At 38.1% G+C, this 27281-nt stretch overlaps 1 protein-coding gene across 1 annotated transcript in view; it reads right to left on the bottom strand.

The window, feature by feature from the left end:
* Positions 1-27281, bottom strand: part of DNAH3 (dynein axonemal heavy chain 3) — a 245542-nt gene that overhangs the window by 54629 nt on the left and 163632 nt on the right. Inside the window, 11 exon segments of the mRNA XM_075179716.1 lie at positions 1744-1867; positions 3991-4170; positions 6049-6343; positions 7983-8086; positions 9767-10003; positions 18051-18180; positions 21635-21740; positions 21857-21957; positions 22475-22716; positions 23548-23659; positions 25233-25367. Coding sequence (XP_075035817.1) covers positions 1744-1867; positions 3991-4170; positions 6049-6343; positions 7983-8086; positions 9767-10003; positions 18051-18180; positions 21635-21740; positions 21857-21957; positions 22475-22716; positions 23548-23659; positions 25233-25367 — 1766 coding nt within the window.

Genomic DNA, 27281 nt, shown 5'->3' with positions numbered 1-27281 from the left:
AAAGCGTTCGGGTAGGTTCATTTTGGGTTCCACCACAGAAGGCTAAGTATATTGTGAGGCTCTTGACGATTGTTTTTGGGCGGCTTGCCGCTGAGACAACTCTTGGACTATTTGGGACAAGGTCTGGATTTGTCCTGCAAGTACTTGAGCCGGACTAGGTTCCATAGGACCGATTAGATAGTTTACATACTTCAAGAGTAAATTTTTTGGGCCGGTTATAATGTTAGGAACCCCTCAAAATCGGTACGGCAAAAAACGGAGTCTGCTCTGAGAGTCTGGTATTCGCTGTTGCCCCTAGTGGTGGGGACAGACTTGGCTGCAGACTAACAGAGGGTCGTGAGATGCGTACCGACTGGGGGAGCCCAAGAAGGCAGAATGAAGTCCAGGCATGGGTCGAGGGCCGGCAGCAGACAGAGTATCCAATAGACAAGCCGAGGTCAGAGGTCAAAGGTAGAACAGCAGCGTAAGAGTCCCGGCAGACGGTCAAGGGGCACAGGCAATTAATCGTAGTCAGTTAACAAGGCAAGGATTGGCAACAATTATCAGAATCAAAATTAAACAGAGAGCGAGGGACACAGCAGACTAGTGTGCAGCAAGCAGGAACTATAACCGGCAGGAAGGCTTTGTCCCTTCCTGCCTTAAATAGCAGCATGGCCCAATGGGAGAGAGGCAGTCCCAGGGAAGGTAATTATTCAGCTGGCCCCTTTTATTATTTGCGCACGCGCCCGGTTGTCCTAAATGCCGGAGCGCGGCGCTGCACAATGAAAGCGTCCCGACAGTTGCCTTAGAAGGGACGTCCCGTTTGTCATGACGACGGCCGGGACGCGAGGGCAGAGAGTCGCGGTGGCGCCCGGAGCCGCCGTGGCTCATGACAGATCAATTCTTCATTCTTTCATGTGAAGAAGCCAGAATCAAGCATTTCATCCCTCAGAATAATCCTACACTCATCCATGTATTTGTGTCCTCACACTAGGGGGTATATTTACTAAACTGCGGGTTTGAAAAAGTGGAGATGTTATAGCAACCAATCAGATTCTAGTTGCCATTTTGTAGAATGTACTAAATAAATGATAACTAGAATGTGATTGGTTGCTATAGGCAACAACTCCACTTTTTCAAGCCCACAGTTTAGTAAATCTAGCCCCTGGTCTATTGCAAAGCACTCTAATTGGGTCAGTAAAAAATGCTGCTGCCAGGCTGTTAACTAACCAGCCCTGTTGTTATCTAGTGTTAATGATAAACTTTCTGTACTCTGTTAATCCTTTATATGTTTATTTTGTGTGATATGTTTTTTAATATTCAAATGTAATGCAGTTTTAGTCCTATTGAGAGAAAAGCAGTATATAAATAAAATTATTATTATTATTATTATTATTATTATTATTATTAATAATAAAACTATGCGGTCATGAATGAGCTCCACTTGTAGATTACAAAGACCATGTTTTATAGGGAGAGATTAATACAGACACGAGGATCTTTATTCTGTATATACTAGAAAGATTTAGTAAGGGCAATTTTGCAGTGTATTAATAATCCTCTAACCTACAGTATTAGTTCACAAATGTAAACTAAAGAAATTGTATAGTTAGATACACATTAAATCATGTGTTGGGAATTGGGCTCAGCAAGGTAAAGTTAATTGTTTGTTATTATGTAACATAATGTAGGAATTTACCATATGAACTAATCTAAACTCTTAAGCTATAAACCATAAAAAATATTACTAGATATAAAAAGTACCTCAAAAATGCAATATCAAATCCTTTTCCAAAATGCCAATCAGATATGGAGCCAAATATTTTCATTAGTATTTCATCATCAAAGGCTTGGATAGAAACTATGTTTAAGTGGCGCATGAAACGGCCTGCAAAAACAAAAAAATAAGAAAACGCAGGGGAAAAAACAAATCCAACATACATGAAAACAAACGTGGTATTAATACACACATATCAGTACAATGTAGGCGTTTCTGTTATACAGCGTGTTGGAAGTGAATGAATCATCTATATGTTTTATCACCAAGTTCTAAGAAGATACAGAGAGCAATCTGCTCATCTGTCAGTATTACACCACCTTCAGATAATCATGTTGATTATCAGTGATCTGTGTTTGGGAGGTATTGAAGGGTTTAGTGCACAAAGCTTCCAAGTGACAGCACATATATATTACAATACAATAGGATGAAAAAGAAGAATTGCTTTTGCTTCTTTTCCTGTACAATGGGGTTAAATAAGCATAATACCATTATTAATATATATATATTTACAGCAGCACATACAAGCTTCCTATAGGTTTGGAAGCAACAGACATTGTGTATATACAATACATCCTGGATATATCCTGTGTCACAATAAACATCTTCTGTCTTTTACACAGTTATGCCTCGGGCATGGTGAACATGGTGTTTAAATATATGCAACCGTTAAATTTTAAGATATTATTTTTGCATTTCGTTAACAAGCCATTTTGATTTAGTTATTTCTTATGTCTTTACTGCAATTATTTCAGAAATAAAACAGACTAGTGATAACAGCAGGTGATACATATTAATCTGTCTATAATGAGAGGAGCGGGAAGGGAATAAGACAGGAGCAGCCAAGGGTACGCCCAAGGAGACCACATTTCATGTATTATTAGAGACATATATTCAGAATGTGCACATTACAGTGGGGAAGGCACAAGGTTCTCTAATAAATAACAATACACTTATGGGAAAAAGGAATCCCTCTAACCTTGAGCAGGAGGAGTAACTACTGTTTAATATACCAACTTTGTGGGCTTCCAATCAGGACCTCTTAAGTAGGGCAAGTATAAAACTCCATGGGTCTGATTCATTAAGGATAGTTAAGCAAAATAAGTAAGTAAGGCAAAACCATGGTGAATTAGAGGGGGGGGGGTGAATTTAAAATGTGATGACAGATTCATATTTGGGGTGGTGCATGTCCTAGATCAACTTTAAATTTCAGTTTCCAAATGAGCTATAAAGTATTTGTGTGCTACATGAAAAAACAGCCAGTATTTTCCTTGTACTCCTTGGTACAAATTAGTTTATTATTTAGCAACATGGTTTTGCCCAGAAAAATTGAGTAAGAAAACTTACTCAATTTTTTGTTTAACTTTCCTTAATAAATCAGGACCAATTTTATTATATCTTAATGTAGGATTAAACCTGTGTGGCCTCATTTTGCTTTAGTAGGTGCTGAGCTTCTTCCAGTCACTATAGGATGAGGTGTGAAAAGCAGAATTTTCAATGATTTTAGCCTTCTTGGGAAAGATAGTATGATTCAGGGCTTGAGAATTTGAACTGTTGATTTTGTAACCTATGATCATCTGAAACGGTTTACAAGCACACACATTCAATTTGGAAACAATGTTTGGGGAGAGGTCAGAATGAGAGTCATGTCATCTGCAAACTAGGCAAAGCATTGTCCAGCCTACCACAGCCGTTCTTGTGTCCATGAGATATTGTAGATGGCCTTATTGCTGCTTGGTATAGTGAGTCTAACAGACTGCCATTGTTTCACAACATGTACTTCCCATTCCGTTTTTGAATATGTGCCCATGCAACTTATTACACATAGATCTTTGTGATTGGATTTGATGAGTTCCCTAATGAAATTACCAAAAAATCAACAGCCACTAATTAATATTGTATTTCTGAATACCTCATTACTTTGTCCAGTAAATCTGGAGATACAACAGAAAACTTAGTGCCCATTGTTAGATAAATGAATATGGTGCAACATATTAGATATGTCTCAAAAATAATATGTGTCTACTCTGTGCTGAATTGCATTTTATTTTCGTTAAGTCTGCATTGAAGACATAATGTAAAAGAAAATGTATCATGTTGCATTAGAGATATTCTTGAACACCATTAAAATAGCAACCTCCCTTAAAGTTGTTTTCACTCTTTGAAAATATATAACAAAAGGTTCAGGGTTGAAATATACAAACTTAATAGTTAAGTAAACTTTTAAAACTTACCAGTAATGTCATTCCTCCCCCCACCAGGGGGCCCCATTGCTGACACAAACAGGATATCCACAATATCTAATCGAGATGTATCCTTTCTGTCATACCAGTGTCCATGATCTATCCACTGTCTCAGAAGTTCAATGGGTGGCTGAGCTCCATAAACTTCTTTTGCTGGCATATTCAGATCATCTAGGGATAAAAGTTTAGGGCTTGTGAAATATACCTACGATACACCAGGGCTTGTGAAATATACCTATAACACATGGCACAGTTAGGTATTTCTGTAGAGGCTTTTTCCAGTTCTCATTAAGGCAATTGTGTTAACAAATAAATTGGTGTTTGCTTAGTTACAAGAGTTATATAACAGATTTTCGTTCACATAGAAGGAAAAGGTTAGAATAAGATGCATAGATACCATAATTGCATACTTGCCAACTCTCCCTGAATGTCAGGGAGACTCTCTGAAATAGGGGTGATCTCCCTCACTCCCTGAAGAGTCTGGCATTCTCCCTGATGCTGAGCCAGTACAAAACGTGGTTGGCTTCGCCATTTGTGGCATGATGACACAGTTGAGAAATTGTGTCCTATGTCCATGTATTGATGCTTATGGAGGTGGCCATTTTCATGGAGACCAAGATTTAATCAAAGACTGACAGGTAAGACAACATGACTTCAGTAATGGAGACAGAAATGTAAAAGACACTTCAGTGTCTAGAGATTCATTAGCTGCTTTTCTTTAACGCATAGTTGCCTACTCTCCCAGAATGTCTGGGAGATTCCCGCATTTCTGGGAGACCTCCCTGGCTCCCGGGAGAGCAGAGTAACCTCCTGGTCCCCGCAATAGATAAGTGGCAGGGACAGGGCTTAATTATGCAAATATTGCATAATCTTAGCCCCACCCCCTGGTGTAATTGGCCAAAATTGTGCCAATCCTTTAGGCGGCGGTGCTGTTACAACTCACCTGTCCTCGCTCCAGCGCCGCGATCCTCTCTCCCTTTTGGGTCGCGGCAGCGCTGTCACATGACAGTCAGGGCGGGGAATTCAAATCTGGAAACTACTAAAGTCCTGCTCTGGCGCCTGGACAGCGTCAGAGCAACTTCCTATGTACCCTGACTAGGTGCTTCTCATGTGTCTCCCGTGCACCAGCTCCTTACAGGCTTTTCAGATATTAACTCCTCGTGTACCAGACCCAGGCTTGCTGACTAGTATTATCTCCGTTCCAAGTGTACCAGACCCCGGCTTGCTGATTACGTATTATCTCCATTCCAAGTGTACCAGACCCCGACTTGCTAACTACGTATTATCTCCGCTCCAAGTGTACCAGACCCCGGCTTGCTGACTACGTATTATCTCCACTCCAAGCGTATAGACCCAGGCTTGCTGACAACGTATTCATCTCCATTCCAAGTGTACCAGACCTCAGCCATCCTGACTCTACCTTCCAGTTCCAGTGTTATCGTGGGCTACCTCCGAATCCTTACCTCTAGAGGCAGACCAGTGGACTGCGACCTGCGATCCTCCGCAGCAAAGCCCATCCCGCCTTGCGGCGGTTCTTGGCGAACACCAGGGGGTTCGTTAGACTCCGCACCACCGGCCGGCCAGCGCTAATCTAGAGTGAGGCAAGTACTCCATATTTCATTACTTACATTGCTACATATTGTTACAGGTGCTAAATGATGTAATTTGTCAAGACCCGCCCCCACACTCCCACCTCACCCAGGATCTCCCTGAAGCCAACGAGGAAAAGTTGGCAAGTATGCATAATTGGAGTATACAATTATAAAGTATAATTAGATCAAATGGGTGATATATCTTGCACAGATGGCAGAATGCTAATGAGTGAGACCTGGAAACACAAAAAATAAAACCACATAGTTTGAAATCTTTACGCTTTATAGAGAGTGGACTGTAAATAGGATTTTTTTTAAAGCAAGAGAATGTTGTTTTCAACGGAGAGGTCCACCGTAAAAAACAACATTCACACACTATAAATTATTATAATAAATAACATGCCTATAAACTGTGCACATTTTGGAAACAAGCAACTATTAATGGAAGGCTTCTTACCTACAAATACAATAGCCTTCTTTCCAACTGGAGGTCCATATAAGCCCTTTCTTCTCCGATCCAGCTTGGAAAATATAATATCCTGGGTCTGGTTTGCAGAAGTCCTTGCTGAGAAGTTGATGCAGTTGGCAATATACTTGTTTTTTGGAAGTTTTATTAAAAAGCTGTTTGTTATTGCAGATTTCCCTGTTCCAGTTGTCCCCACAAACAGCAGAGGAACTGAATGTTCTACATATGTATGTAAGAAAAAGGACTGTCTGGCAGTTTCCATTGTAGGTATAATGAGATCAGACACCTAGGAAGTAGAACAAGACCAGTGATTAGGGCTAACAGTGTTTGTGTGTGTGTTGGCTCTGTTATCAATGGCCTAAAACAATGGGGTTTATCGTCCGTCTTTTTTTCTCACCGTCCCCAATTCAATCCAATCAGATTTGCATAAGGTATGGCAGGCCCACATCCAGCACTATGATTGGTAGAATTGGTTTGTTCATATGTTGTTAAAGGATTTAAACAGTGTGGACAGATTTAGAGTTTAGAGGGGTGCTTGTCCTAGCTCAACTTATAGTGTAGAAATAAAGCAGCCCAGTATTTGTGTGTTACCCAAAAGCAGACAGTATTTTCCTTGAAAACAAAAAAATAAATAACATACATATGCACCCATTGCATTGCAACATGCTTTGTCCAGGTGACAAATTTGCTCCCTTTGGGCCTCATTTAGAGCTTGACACATTTTGTGCTACGAAAGTACGCATAAAGTTTCCGTCTCAAACCAAGTGTACTTATTTGTATATAGGACCTATCTCCAGATACAGCCAACTCCATAACCGCAGTATTTCTGCGCCAGGCGTACAAATACGTATACTTATGCCTAGGTATGCAGCGGAACTGTGTTAGTAGTAAAAACTATTTGTATACAATATAATAATGTCATGAAGTGTCATATACCCAAGAGAGTAAAATGAGATGGTGTTAATAAATGTGAAAGCCGCATTTCACATATAAAGTTTAATTAAAGACAAACACTCGGTTTCCATTGTTTATGGCTTAGAACATTAAATGGAAATCTTCTTTCCTGCAGTTGTCCAAATGGAAATGACAAATAAGCAATGCAAATAGACGGCTGCTTTGTCAAGAAAATTAACATTTTTATTGCGGTTATCTTTTTATTATGGTGTAAAAAACATGAGTACGTAACTTTAATTTATAAAAGTGACATTCTATTCTAAACTAGTGGAAGAAAAATGGTAATATAATGCTATGTGAATATGGAGCACCAAGAGGGACAATCCTAAAGACAAATTAAGGCAAATTAATCATTAAACATGCAGCAAGATAAAGTAATGGGGTACCATCAAATTAAAAGTTTATAGAATGAATGGATTTTGTTCTTATTTTAAAGTTAGAAAATAGTATATTATCCAAAAATGCCTGTGCATCGTTAAGAGATTTATTTTTTTCTGACCAGTAGTTCTTCAGTAGACTACAGAGAACATTATGTAGATAAGTTATATTACACCAGCTGCTACATTTAATATTGTCTCGTGCAACCATAAAAGGAGGGATTATTGATCATATACGTACAGGTTATTTACTAATATTTCATTTCATTGCAAAATTTGTACTAGCCATAGCAACCAATCAGCTGCATGCTTTCATTGTTACCTAGCACTATACAGAACAAAGCTAATTGCTGATTGCTTGATGACCTTTAGTTCATATCTTGCACCTAAATGTAATATTAGTAAATGAGCCCTAGTGTAGAGAAAGGCTACTAATCTAAAGGCGATAAGGATGGGGGTTTGGGAATTGCTGCTTTGCAATAAACGGAGAGGAAAATAAAGATATTGGAGATAATTTTGACATCTGTTCCTCTGTAACCCTAAAGTAAAAACAGTACATTGGAAAAAGTATTCAGAAAAAAAAGAAATGATTACCTTGGCAGTGGGAGAAATTGTCATTTCCTCTGCAGTAATGTAATCAGTCCATATATTCCACTGTCCACTGGCATGCTTGTGGAAATAGAAGTCATATACAGTACCTGTGAATCAATGAAACCAACTTATTGACTTCACGTATGAGTGAATGGTGGAATCCTACACATGTATGGTTTGTATAAAAGCAGCAGCCTATGCTGGTTGTCCTCTTTTGGGACCTACTTCCTACATTTAATGGGTGGTTCCCCCCACTTATGTGAAACGGAAAGAGAATTCGCACTGTAACTCACAGTGTATCCATTCAGTCCTCTTTAATACAGCTAAACTTGGATGGTTTATTCAGGTCTACTGAAGACAGCTGTCTGGATTTAGTCCTTCACATTCATTGAGGACTTTATTCATGGAATAATTTTTTTTATTGAAAGCCCATGAACAGTGCTTTCATCCCCTGAGTACAAGAAAAAGACCAAAAAACGTGCACATAGGGAGTGGAACGTGGCCCTCCTTTAATAAGGACGGGCCCTACTCCCCCACCCCTGGAATCAAAAGGTCCCTTAGGTGGCAAGGGTCTTTAGACTCCCTCCGCTGCATGGCTAAAGGGGGGCCCTTTTACCCCTGGGATCTGCCGAAGCTTTACTTTTGCTGTTCTCAAACAGACTTCTCAATATTTCACTCTCATTTTGTGGAAAAAGCACAAAACTGAAAGGGTTTGAGTCGAAAACCGAAGAAAATTATTGGCTCAGTCCAGACTTGGAAAATGCACGTGGTCGATTATCAATATCAGAGAAATGTCTGGAATTATTATGGCTCATCTAGTCATGTGATTTTTTACCGTTTACACGTTGCCAAATGCATGATGGTCACAAGAATGTATAAAATCTTCTTGATCAATAACATCAGTATGAAACAGTTATGTAAATGCATGCATGTAAGCACTAACACATTTACCTTGCATTTTATTTTTGATAGGTTATGCTAATTATTCACAGTTTGGTATAGTTTTGTACTGTTATTATTGGGATTTTGACACTTATTAGTATAACTATGTGTAATTTCATTTGTACCTGTGTCTGTGTTTGTTTTGTTATTACTAGACTTATCATACTTCGAGAGGGGTAAGACAAATGTTCCTGAATGTTGGGGTTTATTCTTTCCCTCACATGTGTTCATATACTTTTCAGGGCTGCCATACTGCTGATAGAAGAAAAATTATTTTAAAGTATGAAAAGTGCCTCTCCTAAATTAGTTGGGATTCCCATTAAAAAAAAGTGTTAACTCTAAAGAAATTACATTGTGTACGTGTTTGTATTACACACTTTTACAGAGCAGTGAATCTAATTTGTAGATAAGCGTGGGATGGGGTGAGTTTTGTGTGTGCATGGATCCACTGTCAGCTTCCGAGCAACAACACGCAACGAGCTATCTTTATTTATCCACCTGCAGGCTGTAAGCCTGGATGAACTTGGGACCTGAGGTGCTAGCAGAGATATTCCGTAAAATGCAATGGTGCCTTTCCAATAGTTAATTCAACCACAGGTGGTGGCAGAAGAATTTTGGAATGTTGGTCATCCAACATATAGGAGCTTGTAATGTGTCGAGAGAACTGACCAATTACAGGTGAGACTGTTATAGGAGAATTTCAAAATTCTACTATGGTGGCAGAACCATCAACCATTTAGAGGAGCACAAGAGAGGGGCTAGGAGTTAGTACATGTCCTCTAGTAGATAGTTTAGTGCTAGTGATAATGATGTTCCTCAGAAATGACTCTCCATGTAACACATACCTTTCTCTGGAAACACATTGTTCTTAGTTAGTTTAACACTCTTGGGCCGAGGGTGCTGATCATCCATTCCCATCAGTAGGTTACGGTAGAAAACATCAAATTTTTTTCTGCTATCTGTATTTATGGTTCCACCAATGGTCCAAACCACAGCGAAAAGGAAAAGGCCCTGCAACCACAGTGTGATCTGCTGGCTGGACATGGGTTCATTACTGTCCTCTCCAGAACTTATTATTTCATCTGAAATACAACATAATCTAAGATGAACAGCAGTAGACAATAGAAGCAACAGCAGAGGAGCACTATAAGGACTAGTGACTTGAGTGGATGAACAGGGTACCAAAGTCATTATTTCAGTTTCCCACACATAGCATATATAGGGCCTGATGCTGAGTAAGAAGTATGCCCGCTTGCACAGCGTAAAATCCATAAACCTGTACTGTGCATGCCCAATAAAGAAGCAGCACACCATGAATAACAGCCCAGAATTATTAGTCCTCCTTCGCCATATGTTACAGTTGGCGGTACGCATTTATGTAGGAAACGTTCTCCTGACATCTGCCAAACCCAGATTCGTCTGTCAAATTCAAAGAACGCGGACACACGTAGACAATGTGCAGTCAGGAGTGCCGATGTCCAGCGCATGCACATTCCTACGATTTAAGCTCTGGGCATCTTTTAGCTCTGTGTTTTTTAACCATATCACTTGCACCAATCACAGGGGACTTGTAAATTCCAACTGGTAGTAATGACTGACACGTATGAATGCCAGAACATGAGTTTGCAAGTAAGAGAGACTGTAAAGATGCATTTTATGTACAGCACACATTAAGAACATCCTGATTTATGTGTTTCATAAAACAATATATATATATATATATATATATATATATATATATATATATATATATATAAATGCTTAGTGGCGTCTGTCTGTCTGTGTGTGTGTGAAAAAAAAAAAAAACAAGTTGCAGCGCCACCTGCTGGGCAGAGTTATACACTGACCTACTAAATTCTTAGAGTGTGTGGGAAAAATTTTTCAAAAAGGGCTGAAATTTGGTAGGGCTCAAACTTATTTTCGTGAGGTAATTTTACCTCATGAACACACATGTGTAGAGGTGTGCGTTAGTGTGTGTGTGTGTGTGTGTGTGTGTGTGTGTGTGGAAAAAACTATTTTCTCAGAAAGCGCTCATCCAATTGACCTGAAATTTGGTATACTGACATTATTTGACAAAAAAATTAGAATAGTCAAGTCAGTTAACTTCCATCATCCCCCCTTACCCCCGTGGGAGGGGTAGTAAAGGCTAAATTTACAAGTTGAGGGGTCAAACTCATTTTCGTGAGGTAATTTTACCTCATGAACACACATTAAAAAGGGCGCTTGCGTCGGGAAGTAACGATCTTCCCCTGAGGAGGCCTGGGCTAGGCCCAAATGCATGACAAGAACCTTTTTAAGACCTTAAGTATCTTGATTTGACTAGAATGCATGAGTATCATGCACGGGTTAACTTGTATATATATATAGGATCTTAAAATCTTTTTTGGCTCCTTCTTATTTGAATGAACCCATTATTAAAAATAATAGTTGGTTAGTTCCAACAAAGGGCTTTTTTGCATGTGGACATTGTAAAGCTTGTAAGTATGTCCACAAAGATCATAAAAACTTCTTTGATTCGAACAATAAGAAAGAAAGAACTATCAAATCCTGCATGAATTGTAATACTACTTATGTAATATATTTGTTGGAATGTGGGTGTGGAAAGAGATATGTGGGAAAGACTAAGAGATCAGTTAAAATACGTGTGTTTGAACACCTACGAAATATTTTGCATAAAGTCGATAACCATAGTGTTCCCAAACACTTTACTGCTTGTCATAATGCTAATCCAGAGTCTCTCCGTTTCAAAGCGATCGAACATGTAGAAATGAATAAAAGAGGAGGTGATCGCTTATTGAAGCTAGCTCAGAGAGAGACTTTCTGGATATATACTTTGAATACTTTTGTCCCGCTGGGCCTTAATGAAGGATGTGAGATCACACCATTTTTATAATCTTATTACTCTGTATAAATCTGTACATATTGTATGTTCTAACTTTACACCTTTGTATAACTTTGTACGCATATTATATGTTTTAATTGGATGTTTATAACGTTTGCAATGATTACAAAAATTATACTGACACTGTTTAATATGTGCTTGCTGCTCCGTTATGTGAGCATAGATGTTCCACCTGAGCAGAGATTTTCCACCTGTGAATCAATTAGTAAATACTTATAAATAGCCAAACCTTGTTTAGAGAGCCACACCTCCTGACGAAGTCCTCAAGGATGAAACGCGTAGAGGTGATGGTGGAATATCTGTGAGGATCACACTGAATTGATATCCCCACTTGGATGCTTTAATACTGATTTATGCCTGAAAACTTCTCAGTTCTGGTACGTGTAATTTTTATGTTTTGGGAATAAACATTTTACTTGGATTTTACACCATGGAAGCGCCCCTGTCTTTTTGATGTTATAGGTGTGTTGCTGTTTCCCCGTGGAGATCGGGTGTTTGAAGGGAATGACGCGCAGAGTACGGTCTGCTGGTGTTCAAAGTATCGTGGACTTATACAACGATTAAGAATTTACACTACCAAATACTGAACTTTTAACTTTTGTGCGCACCGTCTCTATATTTAATTGTTGACTTTCTCTAATTACGGTAGCTGCCGGCTTTTCAATATGGATATGTTTTTTAGAACATCAGGTTTAAATACCAAACGTTTGGAGCAATGTATTAATGTGTTTGATGAGGGATCAGCTTGTTCAGCTGCTTCAAGTCCTCAGTCCCAAAGAGGAGTGTCTAAAGAATTGTTTGCACATATTGAACATCTATTAGTCAAAGAAACCAAAGCCTGGTGGGAAATCACAGGGCTGGAAAATTATCTTAAAGTTAAGAGGATTCCCCGTGGTTTAAGATTATTTAAAATGCCCACATTCGGACAGTCGAATGATGAATTTCTGGGAGAATGGTATCAATTGTTAGATGAGTGTTCGTTTGGATTAATGAAATTAATAATATCAGAAAAAAAGAAGATTTTAGAAAATATCAATGTGGAACTTAAAGAAGTGGAGAATAAATTACAGTCTTTCAATATTCCATTAGAAGTAGATAAATTCAAGAAAGAGATAGATGTTAAAGTTAATAAAATTGAAAATGAAGTTATAGAGTCTAAAAAGAAAAAATTTCTGAGAGATAAGAGCGATTACCAAAATAACAAAGTACGGAGTTGGAGTAGAATTGGACAATTGGGGAATACGTTTATTGATAAGAAAAATGGAGATTATCCTCGTTTTGGCAATATACAGAGGAGAAAGGTACCACAGGGAAGTAGATATGATCAGAGAGAAAATTGGAATACTGTTCCTTATAAAAAAGTACCTGATTCCAGACAAAATCAAAAATCTGATGGTAATAAATTCAAAATTGATGTTTCCAATAGATTTGAAGTATTAGATGAAGCCAATACTGAATTTGAGCTAAAAGATAATACTCCACCCACTACCTCTTCTGCTTTTTTAGGACAGCGGAACAGACGAATGGACTTAAAAAGTCCCATTTTAGAGAATATGGGTCGTTCACCACGAAAACGATACAGACAAGACACAGAGGAAAGAGAGCCAAAAAGAGATCACAGAAGGAAGTAATTAGTGATACTCCTATACAAGGAATTTTTAATTTGTCAGATAAATCTCTTTCAGAAGATGAATTGAAACTTTTATCTAAAGGTTTATCATTTGCTCCTACTAGTTTTCCCAATGGGTTTGATTTGTTTATTGATATAAATAATTATATCCGTAAGCTAACTCTGAAGAGACATTTTTTGAAGAGAGATAGAATGGTAGGTGATAAGGAATCTTTGATAGAGAATAATTTACTACCCAATACGGGTTTAAAGAAACAATCCAGTTTCTATCCAATAGAATCCAGAGGGACATATATTGATATGTTTGGAGAATTAGTTAAAAAAGACCTTGATGTGGTAGCCAACACGAGATTAAAAGTCAAATCTAATTTAACAAAAAATGAAAAAATAGCTCTAGAATCACTTATTAAAGATGAAGAACTAATAATTAAACCAGCGGATAAAGGGGGTGGACTGGTAATTTTAAATAAAAAAGACTATATTGAAGAAACATTAAGATTGGTAAATGATGAAAATTTTTATAAAAAGTTAACAACAGATCCTACCAATGTATTTTTGCAAGAACTAGAAGAACTTCTCCTTAAGGGACTAAATGATCATTGTATTAACAAAAGTGAATTTGACTACATACTGAATAGACTCCCTAGAATTGCTACAATTTATCACTTACCCAAAATACATAAACGACTAATAAAACCCCCAGGACGTCCTATCGTCTCGGGTATTGAATCCTTGACAGCACATCTATCCGAATTTGTAGATTTTCATTTAAAGAACTATGTACCAAATCTAGAGTCCTATATTAAGGATTCTACTCAAATATTACAAATTGTTAAAAATGTGGAATGGCAAACCAATTATTTCTGGTGTACTATAGATGTACAATCATTGTACACTGCAATCCCACATGTGAAAGGGTTACAAGCAGTTAAAGAATGTCTTAATAATGATAGTAAATTGAATGCTACACAATGTGATTTTATTGTAGAATGCACCAAATATATATTGGAACATAATTTTTTCATTTTCTTGAACCAATTTTACCATCAGGTGCGAGGGACTGCGATGGGCAGTCCTTGTGCACCCAGTTATGCCAATATATATATGGGCTATTGGGAGAATCATGTGATTTATGCAAATAGTACTTATATGGAGAATATTGTCTTATTTAAGCGCTATATAGACGATATTCTGGTTATTTGGAGAGGATCTGAAACAGACTTCCAATCATTTATTGAAGAGATCAACGTGAATGATTATGAATTACAATTTACATACATTGTTAACAAAGTCAAAATAGAATTTTTAGATTTGGTGTTGGATACACAGTTGTTTGAAGAGAGATCTAATATCGATACATATACTTTTATTAAAAAGGTTGATAGCAATAGCTATATTGATTATAAGAGCTGTCATTTAAAGCAGTGGAAAGATAATATACCTGTTTCACAACTATTGAGGATCAGACGCAATTGTGAAGATCTAAATACTTTTGAAACACAAGCTGCGGTTTTAATAGATAGATTCCGTGAACGCGGGTATCCAGAAAACATTTTAGTGGATAGTCTAAATAAAGCCAGACAATGTGATAGGACTAAATTATTGGTGTATAAGGATAAGAAAAAACAACCGTTTAATTCTGATAGATTTGACTGTGCATTTGTTACTACATTCAATATAGCAAACCAGCAGATTAAGAGAATTTTAGAAAAACATTGGCCGGTTCTAAAACTGGATCCGTCTCTTATGAGTGTTTTACCAGTTAAACCACGGATTATTTTCAAAAAACCTAGGATCTTAAAATCTTTTTTGGCTCCTTCTTATTTGAATGAACCCATTATTAAAAATAATAGTTGGTTAGTTCCAACAAAGGGCTTTTTTGCATGTGGACATTGTAAAGCTTGTAAGTATGTCCACAAAGATCATAAAAACTTCTTTGATTCGAACAATAAGAAAGAAAGAACTATCAAATCCTGCATGAATTGTAATACTACTTATGTAATATATTTGTTGGAATGTGGGTGTGGAAAGAGATATGTGGGAAAGACTAAGAGATCAGTTAAAATACGTGTGTTTGAACACCTACGAAATATTTTGCATAAAGTCGATAACCATAGTGTTCCCAAACACTTTACTGCTTGTCATAATGCTAATCCAGAGTCTCTCCGTTTCAAAGCGATCGAACATGTAGAAATGAATAAAAGAGGAGGTGATCGCTTATTGAAGCTAGCTCAGAGAGAGACTTTCTGGATATATACTTTGAATACTTTTGTCCCGCTGGGCCTTAATGAAGGATGTGAGATCACACCATTTTTATAATCTTATTACTCTGTATAAATCTGTACATATTGTATGTTCTAACTTTACACCTTTGTATAACTTTGTACGCATATTATATGTTTTAATTGGATGTTTATAACGTTTGCAATGATTACAAAAATTATACTGACACTGTTTAATATGTGCTTGCTGCTCCGTTATGTGAGCATAGATGTTCCACCTGAGCAGAGATTTTCCACCTGTGAATCAATTAGTAAATACTTATAAATAGCCAAACCTTGTTTAGAGAGCCACACCTCCTGACGAAGTCCTCAAGGATGAAACGCGTAGAGGTGATGGTGGAATATCTGTGAGGATCACACTGAATTGATATCCCCACTTGGATGCTTTAATACTGATTTATGCCTGAAAACTTCTCAGTTCTGGTACGTGTAATTTTTATGTTTTGGGAATAAACATTTTACTTGGATTTTACACCATGGAAGCGCCCCTGTCTTTTTGATGTTATAGGTGTGTTGCTGTTTCCCCGTGGAGATCGGGTGTTTGAAGGGAATGACGCGCAGAGTACGGTCTGCTGGTGTTCAAAGTATCGTGGACTTATACAACGATTAAGAATTTACACTACCAAATACTGAACTTTTAACTTTTGTGCGCACCGTCTCTATATTTAATATATATATATATATATATATATATATATATATATACACACAAGTTAACCCGTGCATGATACTCATGCATTCTAGTCAAATCAAGCTATTTAAGGTCTTAAAAAGGTTCTTGTCATGCATTTGGGCCTAGCCCAGGCCTCCTCAGGGGAAGAGCGTTACTTCCCGACGCAAAAGTGCCCTTTTTAATGTGTGTTCATGAGGTAAAATTACCTCACGAAAATGAGTTTGACCCCTCAACTCGTAAATTTAGCCTTTACTACCCCTCCCACGGGGGTAAGGGGGGATGATGGAAGTTAACTGACTTCACTATTCTAATTTTTTTGTCAAATAATGTCAGTATACCAAATTTCAGGTCAATTGGATGAGCCCTTTCTGAGAAAATAGTTTTTTACACACACACACACACACACACACACACTAACACACGCCGCTAGGCTTTTACTTTTATACAAGTTAACCCGTGCATGATATTCATGCATTCTAGTCAAATCAAGCTACTTAAGGTGTTAAAAAGGTTCTTGTCATGCATTTGGGCCATAGCCCAGGCCTCAACCACCAACCACTCCCCACTGTCACCCCCGGCAACCACCAACCACTCCCAACTGTCACTTCTCCTTCAAGAAATATATATATATATATTTTAAATCTTTATAAACACTTTTAACAATTAACAAATTAAATTAACAAATTAAAAACATCTTAGTATACCAAATTTCTGCCCTTTCTGAAAATTTTTTTCCACACACACTAAGAATTTAGTAGGTCAGTGTATAACTCCGCCCAGCAGGTGGCGCTGCAGCTTGGTTTTATTTTTTCCACACACACACACAGACAGACAGACTAACACACGCCACTAGACATTTATATTATAGATATTAGATAATGCTAAGAATTTAGTAGGTCAGTGTATAACTCCGCCCAGCAGGCGGCGCTGCAGCTTTTTTTTTTTTCACACACAGACTAACACACGCCGCTAGGCTTTTATATTATATATATATATATATATATATATATATATATATATATTGTTAACAGGTGTTAATGTATTTAATAGTTTGAACGCCAGAGCGTTCTTATACCCAGGTGTTAGAATGGAAACGTGTGTTGAGATCATGCGCGCAGTTTACTTCTGATTTAAAAAAACCAAATTGCACTGGGTTCAGATGATCTAATATTCATGAGATTGCAGCCTATATATAGACTAAAAAACAGCAACTTACGCACTCAGTAAACAAATATAAACAAGGCAATTGTTCCTAGTGAACTGATAATACAAATATATTTAGTATATAGGTAAAGAATATATAACTAAAACATGAATATATAGTATATTCTTTATCACCATTTACTACAAGGGTTTAGGAATCCCCATTTTTTAGGCGACAGCAAAATACGCAATCCCCTCATTTGAGTGTAGATGACAGGTCCAATTTGATTATTTACAATTATGAACTTGTACTGTGCGTAGGTTTAAAGACAAATAGAAAACCGTCAACTTTGGCCAAAAAAATTTAACAATACATATAATTTAGTAATGAGTCATGTTTAAGGGTAAAACATGTCACAAAAATGACAATAAGTGGCTATGAGAATGACTGTTATGACATGGTTAAAAAATAAAATGTAATCAAAAGTAAAAACCTTACCAAGTAGACAGGTGTACAGCCTCATCATACTGTATGTCAGGTGGATAGGAGACGTCTGCACCAGAAATTTACATTCCAGGCGGATAAAATTCAAACACGGCTGAATGAGCCAGTTAAACATGTCATTAATCTGAAAGTAAAATAAAGTACAATACCAAAGTTATAACTGAAAAGCATAAAGAAGGTAAAATGAAGCAACAAAGCTTTACGATAAATCATAAAACTGTGAACAGAAGTCTTTTGTATGTGTCAGATTTTGAAACAGATAATAAGTATTCACAGGACTAAAGACACATTTCACACAGAACTCTACAATTTCTGAAGGTTTAAAAATATCAGTTGTAGCTTTTAAAGTGTTTTTAAAGGTTGTATAAGACACACGGGCAAAGGGGAAGGGTGCACCCATTTATTCATATGTGTTTTCAATTGGAGTTGCTTTTAGCTAGCTACCATCCATTGGGTTGGGCACAAAATATAGACAATGGGAATGTTGGCTTTTATCCTTTATCCTGTAGACATGAAAATGTCGGCAGGAGAAATACTGACACTTCCATTCTGGTGATAGCTACAAAATGTGGACAGTGTGATTGTCGACATAGACAATGTCAACAATCACACAGCCGACATTTAAAGAGCAATGCCGGCGGACCCACAATCAGCACAGGTTTGGGAGGGACGGAGATCACAGAGTCCAATACACACATTTCTTTAGAGTCTGGACTTGTCACACATGTTCTGTAATTTGTACATTCAGTCAGAGCGCTAAGTAGCTTTCCATACATGTGACAAGTAAGGGTGACTTTAAGTATATAAATATACACACACACATATACACAAGGGGCAAAAAACAGTACTCAGAGGGTTTTTTAAAAAAGTGAAGAAATTGTAAAATGTATTTACAGGGATGAGTCCGAAATGTTGATACATTTTTCTTTCACTTTTTTAAGACCCTTTAAGACCTACCCCTATCTTTACATGTAACTATACAAGCACCAATCTGGCTCCCTAGTTTATATAGATTTCTATTTAATGATTCTTTTATTGGTTTCATAGTATCTATTAAAAGTTTATTAGACACAGGGCAAAGAGGAGAAGGGTACAGAAAGTAAACACAGGCTGGGGTAAGTAGGATACAAACACATTGCAATGAACACATACAGCACTAATAAAACAATTTAGGATGCCTACCGTTCACGGTCCTGGTAATGTCAAAGAAAAGGAAAAAAGAAAGGTAAATATCCACATCAGTGCACTCACAACAGCTGCAGGACAACTCGCTGATAACCATAGGGCCAGTACATTACCGAGAGAGAGGACTCTGTCCTCCTTCCCAAGTATAAGCTTCCCATTTTAGGGGCCTTGCTATAAAAGTGCAACTCTGACCTTTTGTTTACTACAAAGTATCTTATGTCTGTTTTTGTCCACTTAAAAATCTTCTCTGTAATCCCTTTTCCAGACAATGCCAGATATTTCTGCTGCCCATGGCTTCCACTGAAAGCAGAAGGCGCAATAAATGCTGGGGGCACATTTAGCCTATTGAAGTGAATTTTACCCAGCATTGGACTGAATATAACGGTGGTCATTTTTGGATGCTCAGACAAGACATGATCTCCATATCCTCTACTCCATCTCTACATTTGGTTCACATTCACTTTTCTGATTGTCCTTAAATCATACTATCACAAAGTGAGGTTTTTTTTACACAATTTTTTATGATCCATATCACTTTCTGTTTTGAATAGTTTTAAGTTTTACAATTTGGGTGTTGAGATTGGGTGTCATTGTCCTGCCTTCTTTGGTATCTCATCTGTGGTCATGTAAATGTTAGTGAAACTTAGGGGTTGGGTGAGGCAAGGGAGGAAGTTGGGCTGCACTAAAATAAACCCATCAGTTCAGGAGATCAAAACACCTTCATGATACATATCTACATAGAATAACCTGAAGGATGCTTGGACGTACGTCTATTCCAGATAAGAGGACTTAGAGGAAGAGACAACTACTACAGTTCAAGACCACTCTTCCATGATTATAGTCCTTTAGTTGGTTTTATTGTAAAATGGTTTTATTGCATGTGATATTGTGTTTATATGTTGGCACTATGCCGTATAAATATAGTATAATAATAAGCTCTACAGAAATGCTTTGTCCTTGGATCCCTTTTATTTTAAATGTTGTTGATATTCAGATCTATATATCAGATCTATATTTGTTGCCCTGAATTTGTCAGCTTTCCCGACTCAAATTACTGTCTGTGTTGCTGCTATTGCCTTTCAGGTGTCCTCTCACCACTTAAAATGCAACATAATTAAAACTAAGTTCGTAGCCCCCACTCCATTAATTTGACTTCAGTCTACATCTGTCCTGCGTTTGGACATGAATTTTATTTTGAGCTTCCCGTTGGGCTTTATTACAACCTGCAGCCAGACGTATGCACCTACTACCAGCCCTCCACCACTCCTCACTCTTTCTGTTTACTAACCACATGTTCCTAGTTTTCTAGTGAGATGTTTTGGCAAGAGTCAGCCTGTGAGTTCTGTGTGTAACAGACAACTCCCATCTCGGGCCCCCCCACTGCTTACCTAGCGAGGAGCGAAGACAGGGTGGTGTGGCCTAGTCTTGGGTGGCATGGCTGTGACATCATGGCCCAGCACCTCTCCCCCAACCCTTTACACATATACAAAAGCAACAACTGGCAGGTTGATAGTTCAGAAGCTGCTAGCTGCTGCCCCTCCATGTCAGTGGCCGACGTTTGACTATCAAGACACTGAATGAGCGACATTATGTCACTCATTCATAGTTTTAGGTGCCTACACCCCGGCACCCTAGGCAAGTGCCTAGATTCGCCTAGTGGTAGCGCCAGACATTGTTTTGGCATGTCTCCCTTGGTAACCATTTATTGATTTTGTTGTTCTATTTTAACTAAACTTCTTTTGGCAGAATTATTTATTTCAAGATTTATAAGTTCTCATACTGTGGTGTGTTTATGTCATACATCATATATCTGGATATAATGCTGAATTTCTTCTAACTAAGGAAAATACAGATAGGCCTATATTTCTTTCAATTTCTAAGTATTTCAGTCAAAACCATTTATTCCTATTTTTTTTGTTACCAATAAACTCAGAATCTGGCCATTACAGACAAAACCGAATATCTACTTTCACACAGCGCTGATTCCAAGACGACGGCTTTAGCAAAGGTGCAAACATTACACTATATTGCACATGCATTTGTGGGTGCTGATAATTTACACATAACAATTGGCATAAATACTGCATATTGTTATCTAGATGTATATATGTATATTAGCATCATACATTATCAACCTGAAAAGACAAGATTGATTCTATGTAACAGAACATAAACATCTTTGAAAAGAACCCCTGCAGGCCAGCCATCAATGTTCACTGTTTAAAAATGTATATACTCCTATTAATATGTGTAAGAAAAGCCACAGTTTAATCAAGTCATGTGTACGTGTCAATTCTCACTTGTACATGAAACAGTATTGCTGCATAACAATCACAGAGCCCAAAGTATAAGCACTGTATGCAGACTGGATCTTGAGTCATTCATTCTCTTACCAATTCCTTGTGTTCACTTGTGATGTTTTCTGGCAGCGTGTTCATGTAGGAATCTTTCAAAGGTTTCCATCCAAGCTGGTGGGGTTCCATATAGATCATCCCACACCTAGGTGGTTCAAAAGAGAGAAAAAACACACCACCCTCAAGCAAAGGATGAGACATGCTGAGCAAAATAAGAAAGTTACTGCACCAAGCCGACCATTGCAAGTGCAATCCAATTACCTGCTCACAGTTGCTGGGGAAGCTTGTTCCAAGTCTGCAGGCTCAAAAATTAAACTCATTTTTGCATTCATCTGAATGATTTCACCACTCATTAAGCACAGCTAAAATAGAAAGGAAAACCCCAAACCTGTTCATATCAGTATCTTAGATTGACAATTTTAGCAAGTCCTAAAATCTCCTACTTATAATTTCCAGCATTACTATAGATGAAATTATCCTCCCACACTCCAAAATCATTCTAGTAGTTTAATTGGCTGCTATCAAATGGACCCTAGTGTGTGTGTCTGTGTGTTAGGGCATTTAGACTGTAAGCTCTAATGGGGCAGGGACTGATGTGAGTGAGTTCTCTGTCCAGCGCTGCAGAATTAGTGGCGCTATATAAACAGATGATGATGATTAATAATGTAAAGACATTATGGTATTCCATTTTAATATCTACTGTGTCAATGCAATTTATAGAACACATGTGCATGTTTACAATATCTATCTCATGATTCAATTGTAAATGGTCTTTTATCATTGATATGAAGGCCAATAACACACACTGAGAGTTGTAATTAACTTCTTGCTGAAGACAAGGTCATAACACACATTAAGACAACAAAAAGTGCCCATCACCTTCTTATTGTCATCCAAGACCGTGTTCATATTTTCTATCCATACAGCATCCACAGGACCATCAAATATAATCCACTTCCTGTCTTCCGTAGTGGAAGATGCTTGCTCTCGGAAAGTATTGGCTAATACACCATCTGTCCATTCATGACTTACTGGGTCAAAACATCCATATAATTGACCCATAGTAATGGCTTTTGGATTGATCACTCTAAACTCCACAGCATACTCATCCATTGATTTGGCTGAATAAAAAAAACAAGACTTACAACCAATCATTTCTGTATGTCATCATTTCTGTTTCATGCAGTCGGAGCTCTCTGTTTCCACAATTAGTTTGCAGTGTAATATTATGTTCTAAGAAAATACTTGTTTGTTTGGTATGATACATTTACAAAATAAGATTCATGTGGTAAGAGTCATATATTATGGATAAAATGAACAGTAAGAAGGACTGTAAAAAGAAACATTGCTCATCATTGCCCAATAGGGTTTCTAGGACTCTCCTTGCTGAATAAAATGCAAACAGCCCAGGATGTGATACATATATGAAAATTGCTTCTAACCCAGGGTTTCCCAAACCCAGTCCTCAGGGCTCCCTAACAGTGCAGGTTTTCCATATCTCCTTGCTGGAGCACAGGTGTATTCATTACTGACTGACATATTGTAACAGATCCACAGTGGGTCCTTATTATGTCACATGTGATCCAGAAAACCTGCACTGTTGGGGAGCCCTGAGGACTGGATTTGGGAAACCCTGTTCTTCTAACCCATATACTTGTGAGCAGGAATTTTCAGCTGACTTGTATTAAGTGTATGAAAAGGTTGTAGACGGAGCACATCGCCATCCCTTACCTAGTGTCAACCATCCCAAATAACGACAATAGAAATTAGGTTTGTACATTATTGGAACAATGTTGTGGCTCTCAACAAAAGCTAACCCTTAGGGTGGTGTCACATGGGAAAGTTGCAGGAGGACATTCGCAAAACATTACAGTAATCTGTAGTTGGACAATTATTTATTTGTTGTTATCATCATCCTGTTCTAGTCACCATAAGATGAATGTTAGCCTTACCTGTGTGTAAATCAGCAAGGGCCCCAGCCAGGACTTTATAAGCACACGATTTCCCCCCCATAGGGTCCCCGACAATCATGAAGCCATGACGCACCAGCATCATTTCGTAAATCTGCAGTTATAGAATCATTTAAATATGTGAAAACAGCTTTGAAACACCAGGCAAGCAAGAATTTTCATCCCATCAGAGATCTTTAATTTAATTTCCCTTAGAAACATTTAACAGCTTCCCAGGGAGAATGTAGATTTTACATTCTCATTAGGACTAATATACACACTGCAGAAAGGGCTCACTAAGCGGCTGCTGATATACAAGCAGATGACAGTAGATGGAATTTGTTCCTGATTTGCGCCTGTATCATTTATTTTCCGTGTGTGACAGTTAGCGAGCTAAATGTGTGCTGCCTTATCTCACGCACACCATTAGTCGGAAGGCAAATGGAACCGGTAAATCTGTCAATTAGGTTGGTACAAAAAAAAGACGATATGTTCCATCTATCCATATAACAGAATAATAAAAGAAAGGGACATGCTAGCTGAGATAAAATCAGTAGAACTTCAAATGGCTGCTAAGAAAGTAATATAACTTATTTCATAGTTTATAAAGATGGAACAAGTGAGAATAACACTGCAAAGCTGAGTTGCTAACTGATAACCTATCAAAGGAAAAGTGCACTTTAGAGCTCACAATGGCTAAAATGGGCCGTTATATTCTGAGCTGCTGCAGGATAAATCTGTGGGTCATGACAGCTCTGCTTCAACTGTGCCCATACCAAGGGCTTAAACTTAAACTATTTTTGTCTTTTATTTTTAAATGTTATTTTATTGTGGTTGGTTGTAAAATAATATATTAGTGGGCTTAAATATTTAATGATCATTGATCTGGTCAACGTTTAATGAAGCGATAATTCTGATGATGTGATTTTACATGAAACATTCTGTTTCTGAAGAACCTGTGGACCAACTCTATTTGCCACTGTGTTTATGCCAACAATATGTGCATTACACAATATATATATTTATATTATTGGACTAATATGGTACTTCTGGGTATTTTGTTAAAATACACCTGTCACCAGCGGGTGGAACACAGCATCGCTGGTGGTTATGGTCCACCCCGACAGAGACCCCCATTCTGTTTAACGGAGTATACGAGGTACTTCATTGAGCAAGCCGCCACTCGTGCAGAAGCGGAAAGCTGTGGCATTGGGAGGGTGGTCCAGCATTACTGGGCCCCTCTTACCTTCATACCGACCACACTACCTGCAGCAGCAGTAGTGCCACCATTCCTGCCTACATAGTGTGGAGGCAGCTAGGTTGTCATCAGAAGCTGCCAGCTCCCCTGCTGCATCACCCAAGCACTCATGTTATCCATTGCTCCCACAGCACAAGTGTCCTTGAAGAAACATCTGTAAATGCCGGCCCAGCATCAAAGCTCCATGGACCTTCTGCAGTCATGGGAAAGTCACCAGTGCCGTTGACAAAATAAATGCCAGGGTGATGTGGAGGAGGAGCTGCACCAGTTAGTTTGCTGTGGAGCCTGCTGGAACTCTAGCCTGTCCATATCCTCAACTATTCCAAGTGACAGCTAAGTCTCATCTTGTGTCATGAAGAAAGAAAAAGGAGTAAAGTAAGGTAGTGAGTGAAAACATGTGATAGGATATACAGTGGTTATATAGTGTCACCTGGATTATTTTCCCTATGAACCATGGAACAGGCTGAAGCTTCATTTTGGCAATATTTTCTTTCAAGGCCTGAACGAAAAGGTCATAATCTGGTTTCGGCAGAACCACCCCAGGAAAGAGATCAGAAATGATGCCCTGGGAAGAAAACAGAATTCCCAACATTAGATACACATCTGCTGATATGAAGAGTAGCTTACATTTTTATGACCTAGTGGCCAAGGGCATGGTCAGGGTAAAAGGTACGACAGAGGTGGCATACACAATTTCATAAGTGTGCTTAGAATTTGCACAGAGTCATGGCCTATGTCTACCATATGATTTCCCCTGTACTAGGTACAGTTAAGCAAACAAGAGGTTACAGGATACTGTAATTGTACCAAAGCAGGCTGGGAATTGTACCATCATAATTTTTCAAGCTGATGTAGCTAAGAGAGACAAATTCTGCTAAAAAAGTAGACTTCAGCCCCAAGAGCTGTCTTATTACAGAGTGCCACTTAGTTGAAATGTCCCTGCATATTTTATCTACAGAGAAAATCTGTCTTACGCTTTTTGACATTTGAGTTCTCGCAGATCACTAACTCTCATTTAGAATGTCATTAATGCCAGTCATAGAGATAATGGATAGATACGTGAGTTATGGATCCGCTTTACGTGTTCTGAAAGTCTAATGAAACATTACACTTATCTGCAAAGCTTGATAGGCCTATCAGTTTATATTATTACATTACAAGTGTTTAGCGAGAGAAATCTATCAATAGAAATGAGCTGGTTCTTTGTTTTGTAATAAATGACAGAGATGAACCACACACTCCAATTTTAATAAAAAGAAAATGCATTTGATTTAAGTGTCTGGTTAAGTGACTGAATAGGCCCCGGCCTCATCAGCAGAGGGCGCCATCCAGCCAGTAGGTAAAGTTACTTGTTATTTCTGGCAGAACAGTCACCTATACAGTTGTATCAAATGGCACCACGGTGCTTTTTCTGCAATGGCCTATCTGCACTCATCATAGAAAGGACTGTAAAAGAACAAGACTGCGCACTGAGACAGTTATATTGATTTAAATTTGCAGAGAAAATAATTAGTGCAACTTTGACTTGCTATAAAGATTGCAGTGACCAGTTAGTTTACCATAGCGTAGAACAATTCCCATTTGCAATAAATGCTATACATTTTATATGTACTTTTATGTAGTTTGACAAAAGATCCAGTCACTTCATCTCTTCAACTGTTTTTAAACCTCTTGGAGAGTCAGTGTTGGTGATGACGGTGTCTTGCTTATCTCATTCACTGAAAAGCTTGTAAATACTGTCCTGTCATTGGACAAATTGTTCAAAACCCACCATTAACTGTATAAGGTTTGCAGAGTTAACATGTAGGGCCTGAGTTATTAAGGAGAGGAAGGCAAAAAAAGAAGTCAATTTGATCCTGAACAAACCATGTTGCAATGCAATGGGTGCAAATTAGTTTATTATTGGACACAGAAGCAAAATACTGGCTGTTTTTTTTCTTTAGCGCACAAATACTCGATAACTTTATTTGTACAATGAAAGCTAAAGTTGATCTAGGACATGCCTTATCCAAACTATAAATCTGTCCCCACATTTTAAGTTTACCTTCCCCTCCAATGCAACATGGTTTTGCCAAAGTGCAAAGTTACTCCTTTTGATCTCCTGAATGACTCAGGCCCGTAGAGTGTATATAGAGCAATGTGTTCTTTATCTTGATGTGTTTTTGAGTGCACATATTTTAATTATTTTGTCCGTAGGAAGACAGTCTGTGGCTCACACACTGCTGAGAAACTACAAGTCCCAGCATGCCCTGCACAAAAGTGGTGCTTGGACGTAAATCACTTACAAAACATTACATTTGAAGTTGACACCATATCGTTGTGCACCTAACAAGCTGTCGTTCTTAATATCAGTACATTACTACATACTTGTCAACTTTGGCATTAAGCTGCCTGGGAGGGTAGGGAGGGAGGCTTCGTCATGGGGATGTGACCATGCAATATGTGTCATTAGGCCACGCCCCCTGACTAACGCTGTCAG

The sequence above is a fragment of the Mixophyes fleayi genome, chromosome 7 (genome assembly GCF_038048845.1).
Source record: "Mixophyes fleayi isolate aMixFle1 chromosome 7, aMixFle1.hap1, whole genome shotgun sequence".
Classification (NCBI taxonomy): domain Eukaryota; kingdom Metazoa; phylum Chordata; class Amphibia; order Anura; family Limnodynastidae; genus Mixophyes; species Mixophyes fleayi.
This window is presented reverse-complemented; position numbering and strand designations above follow the sequence as displayed.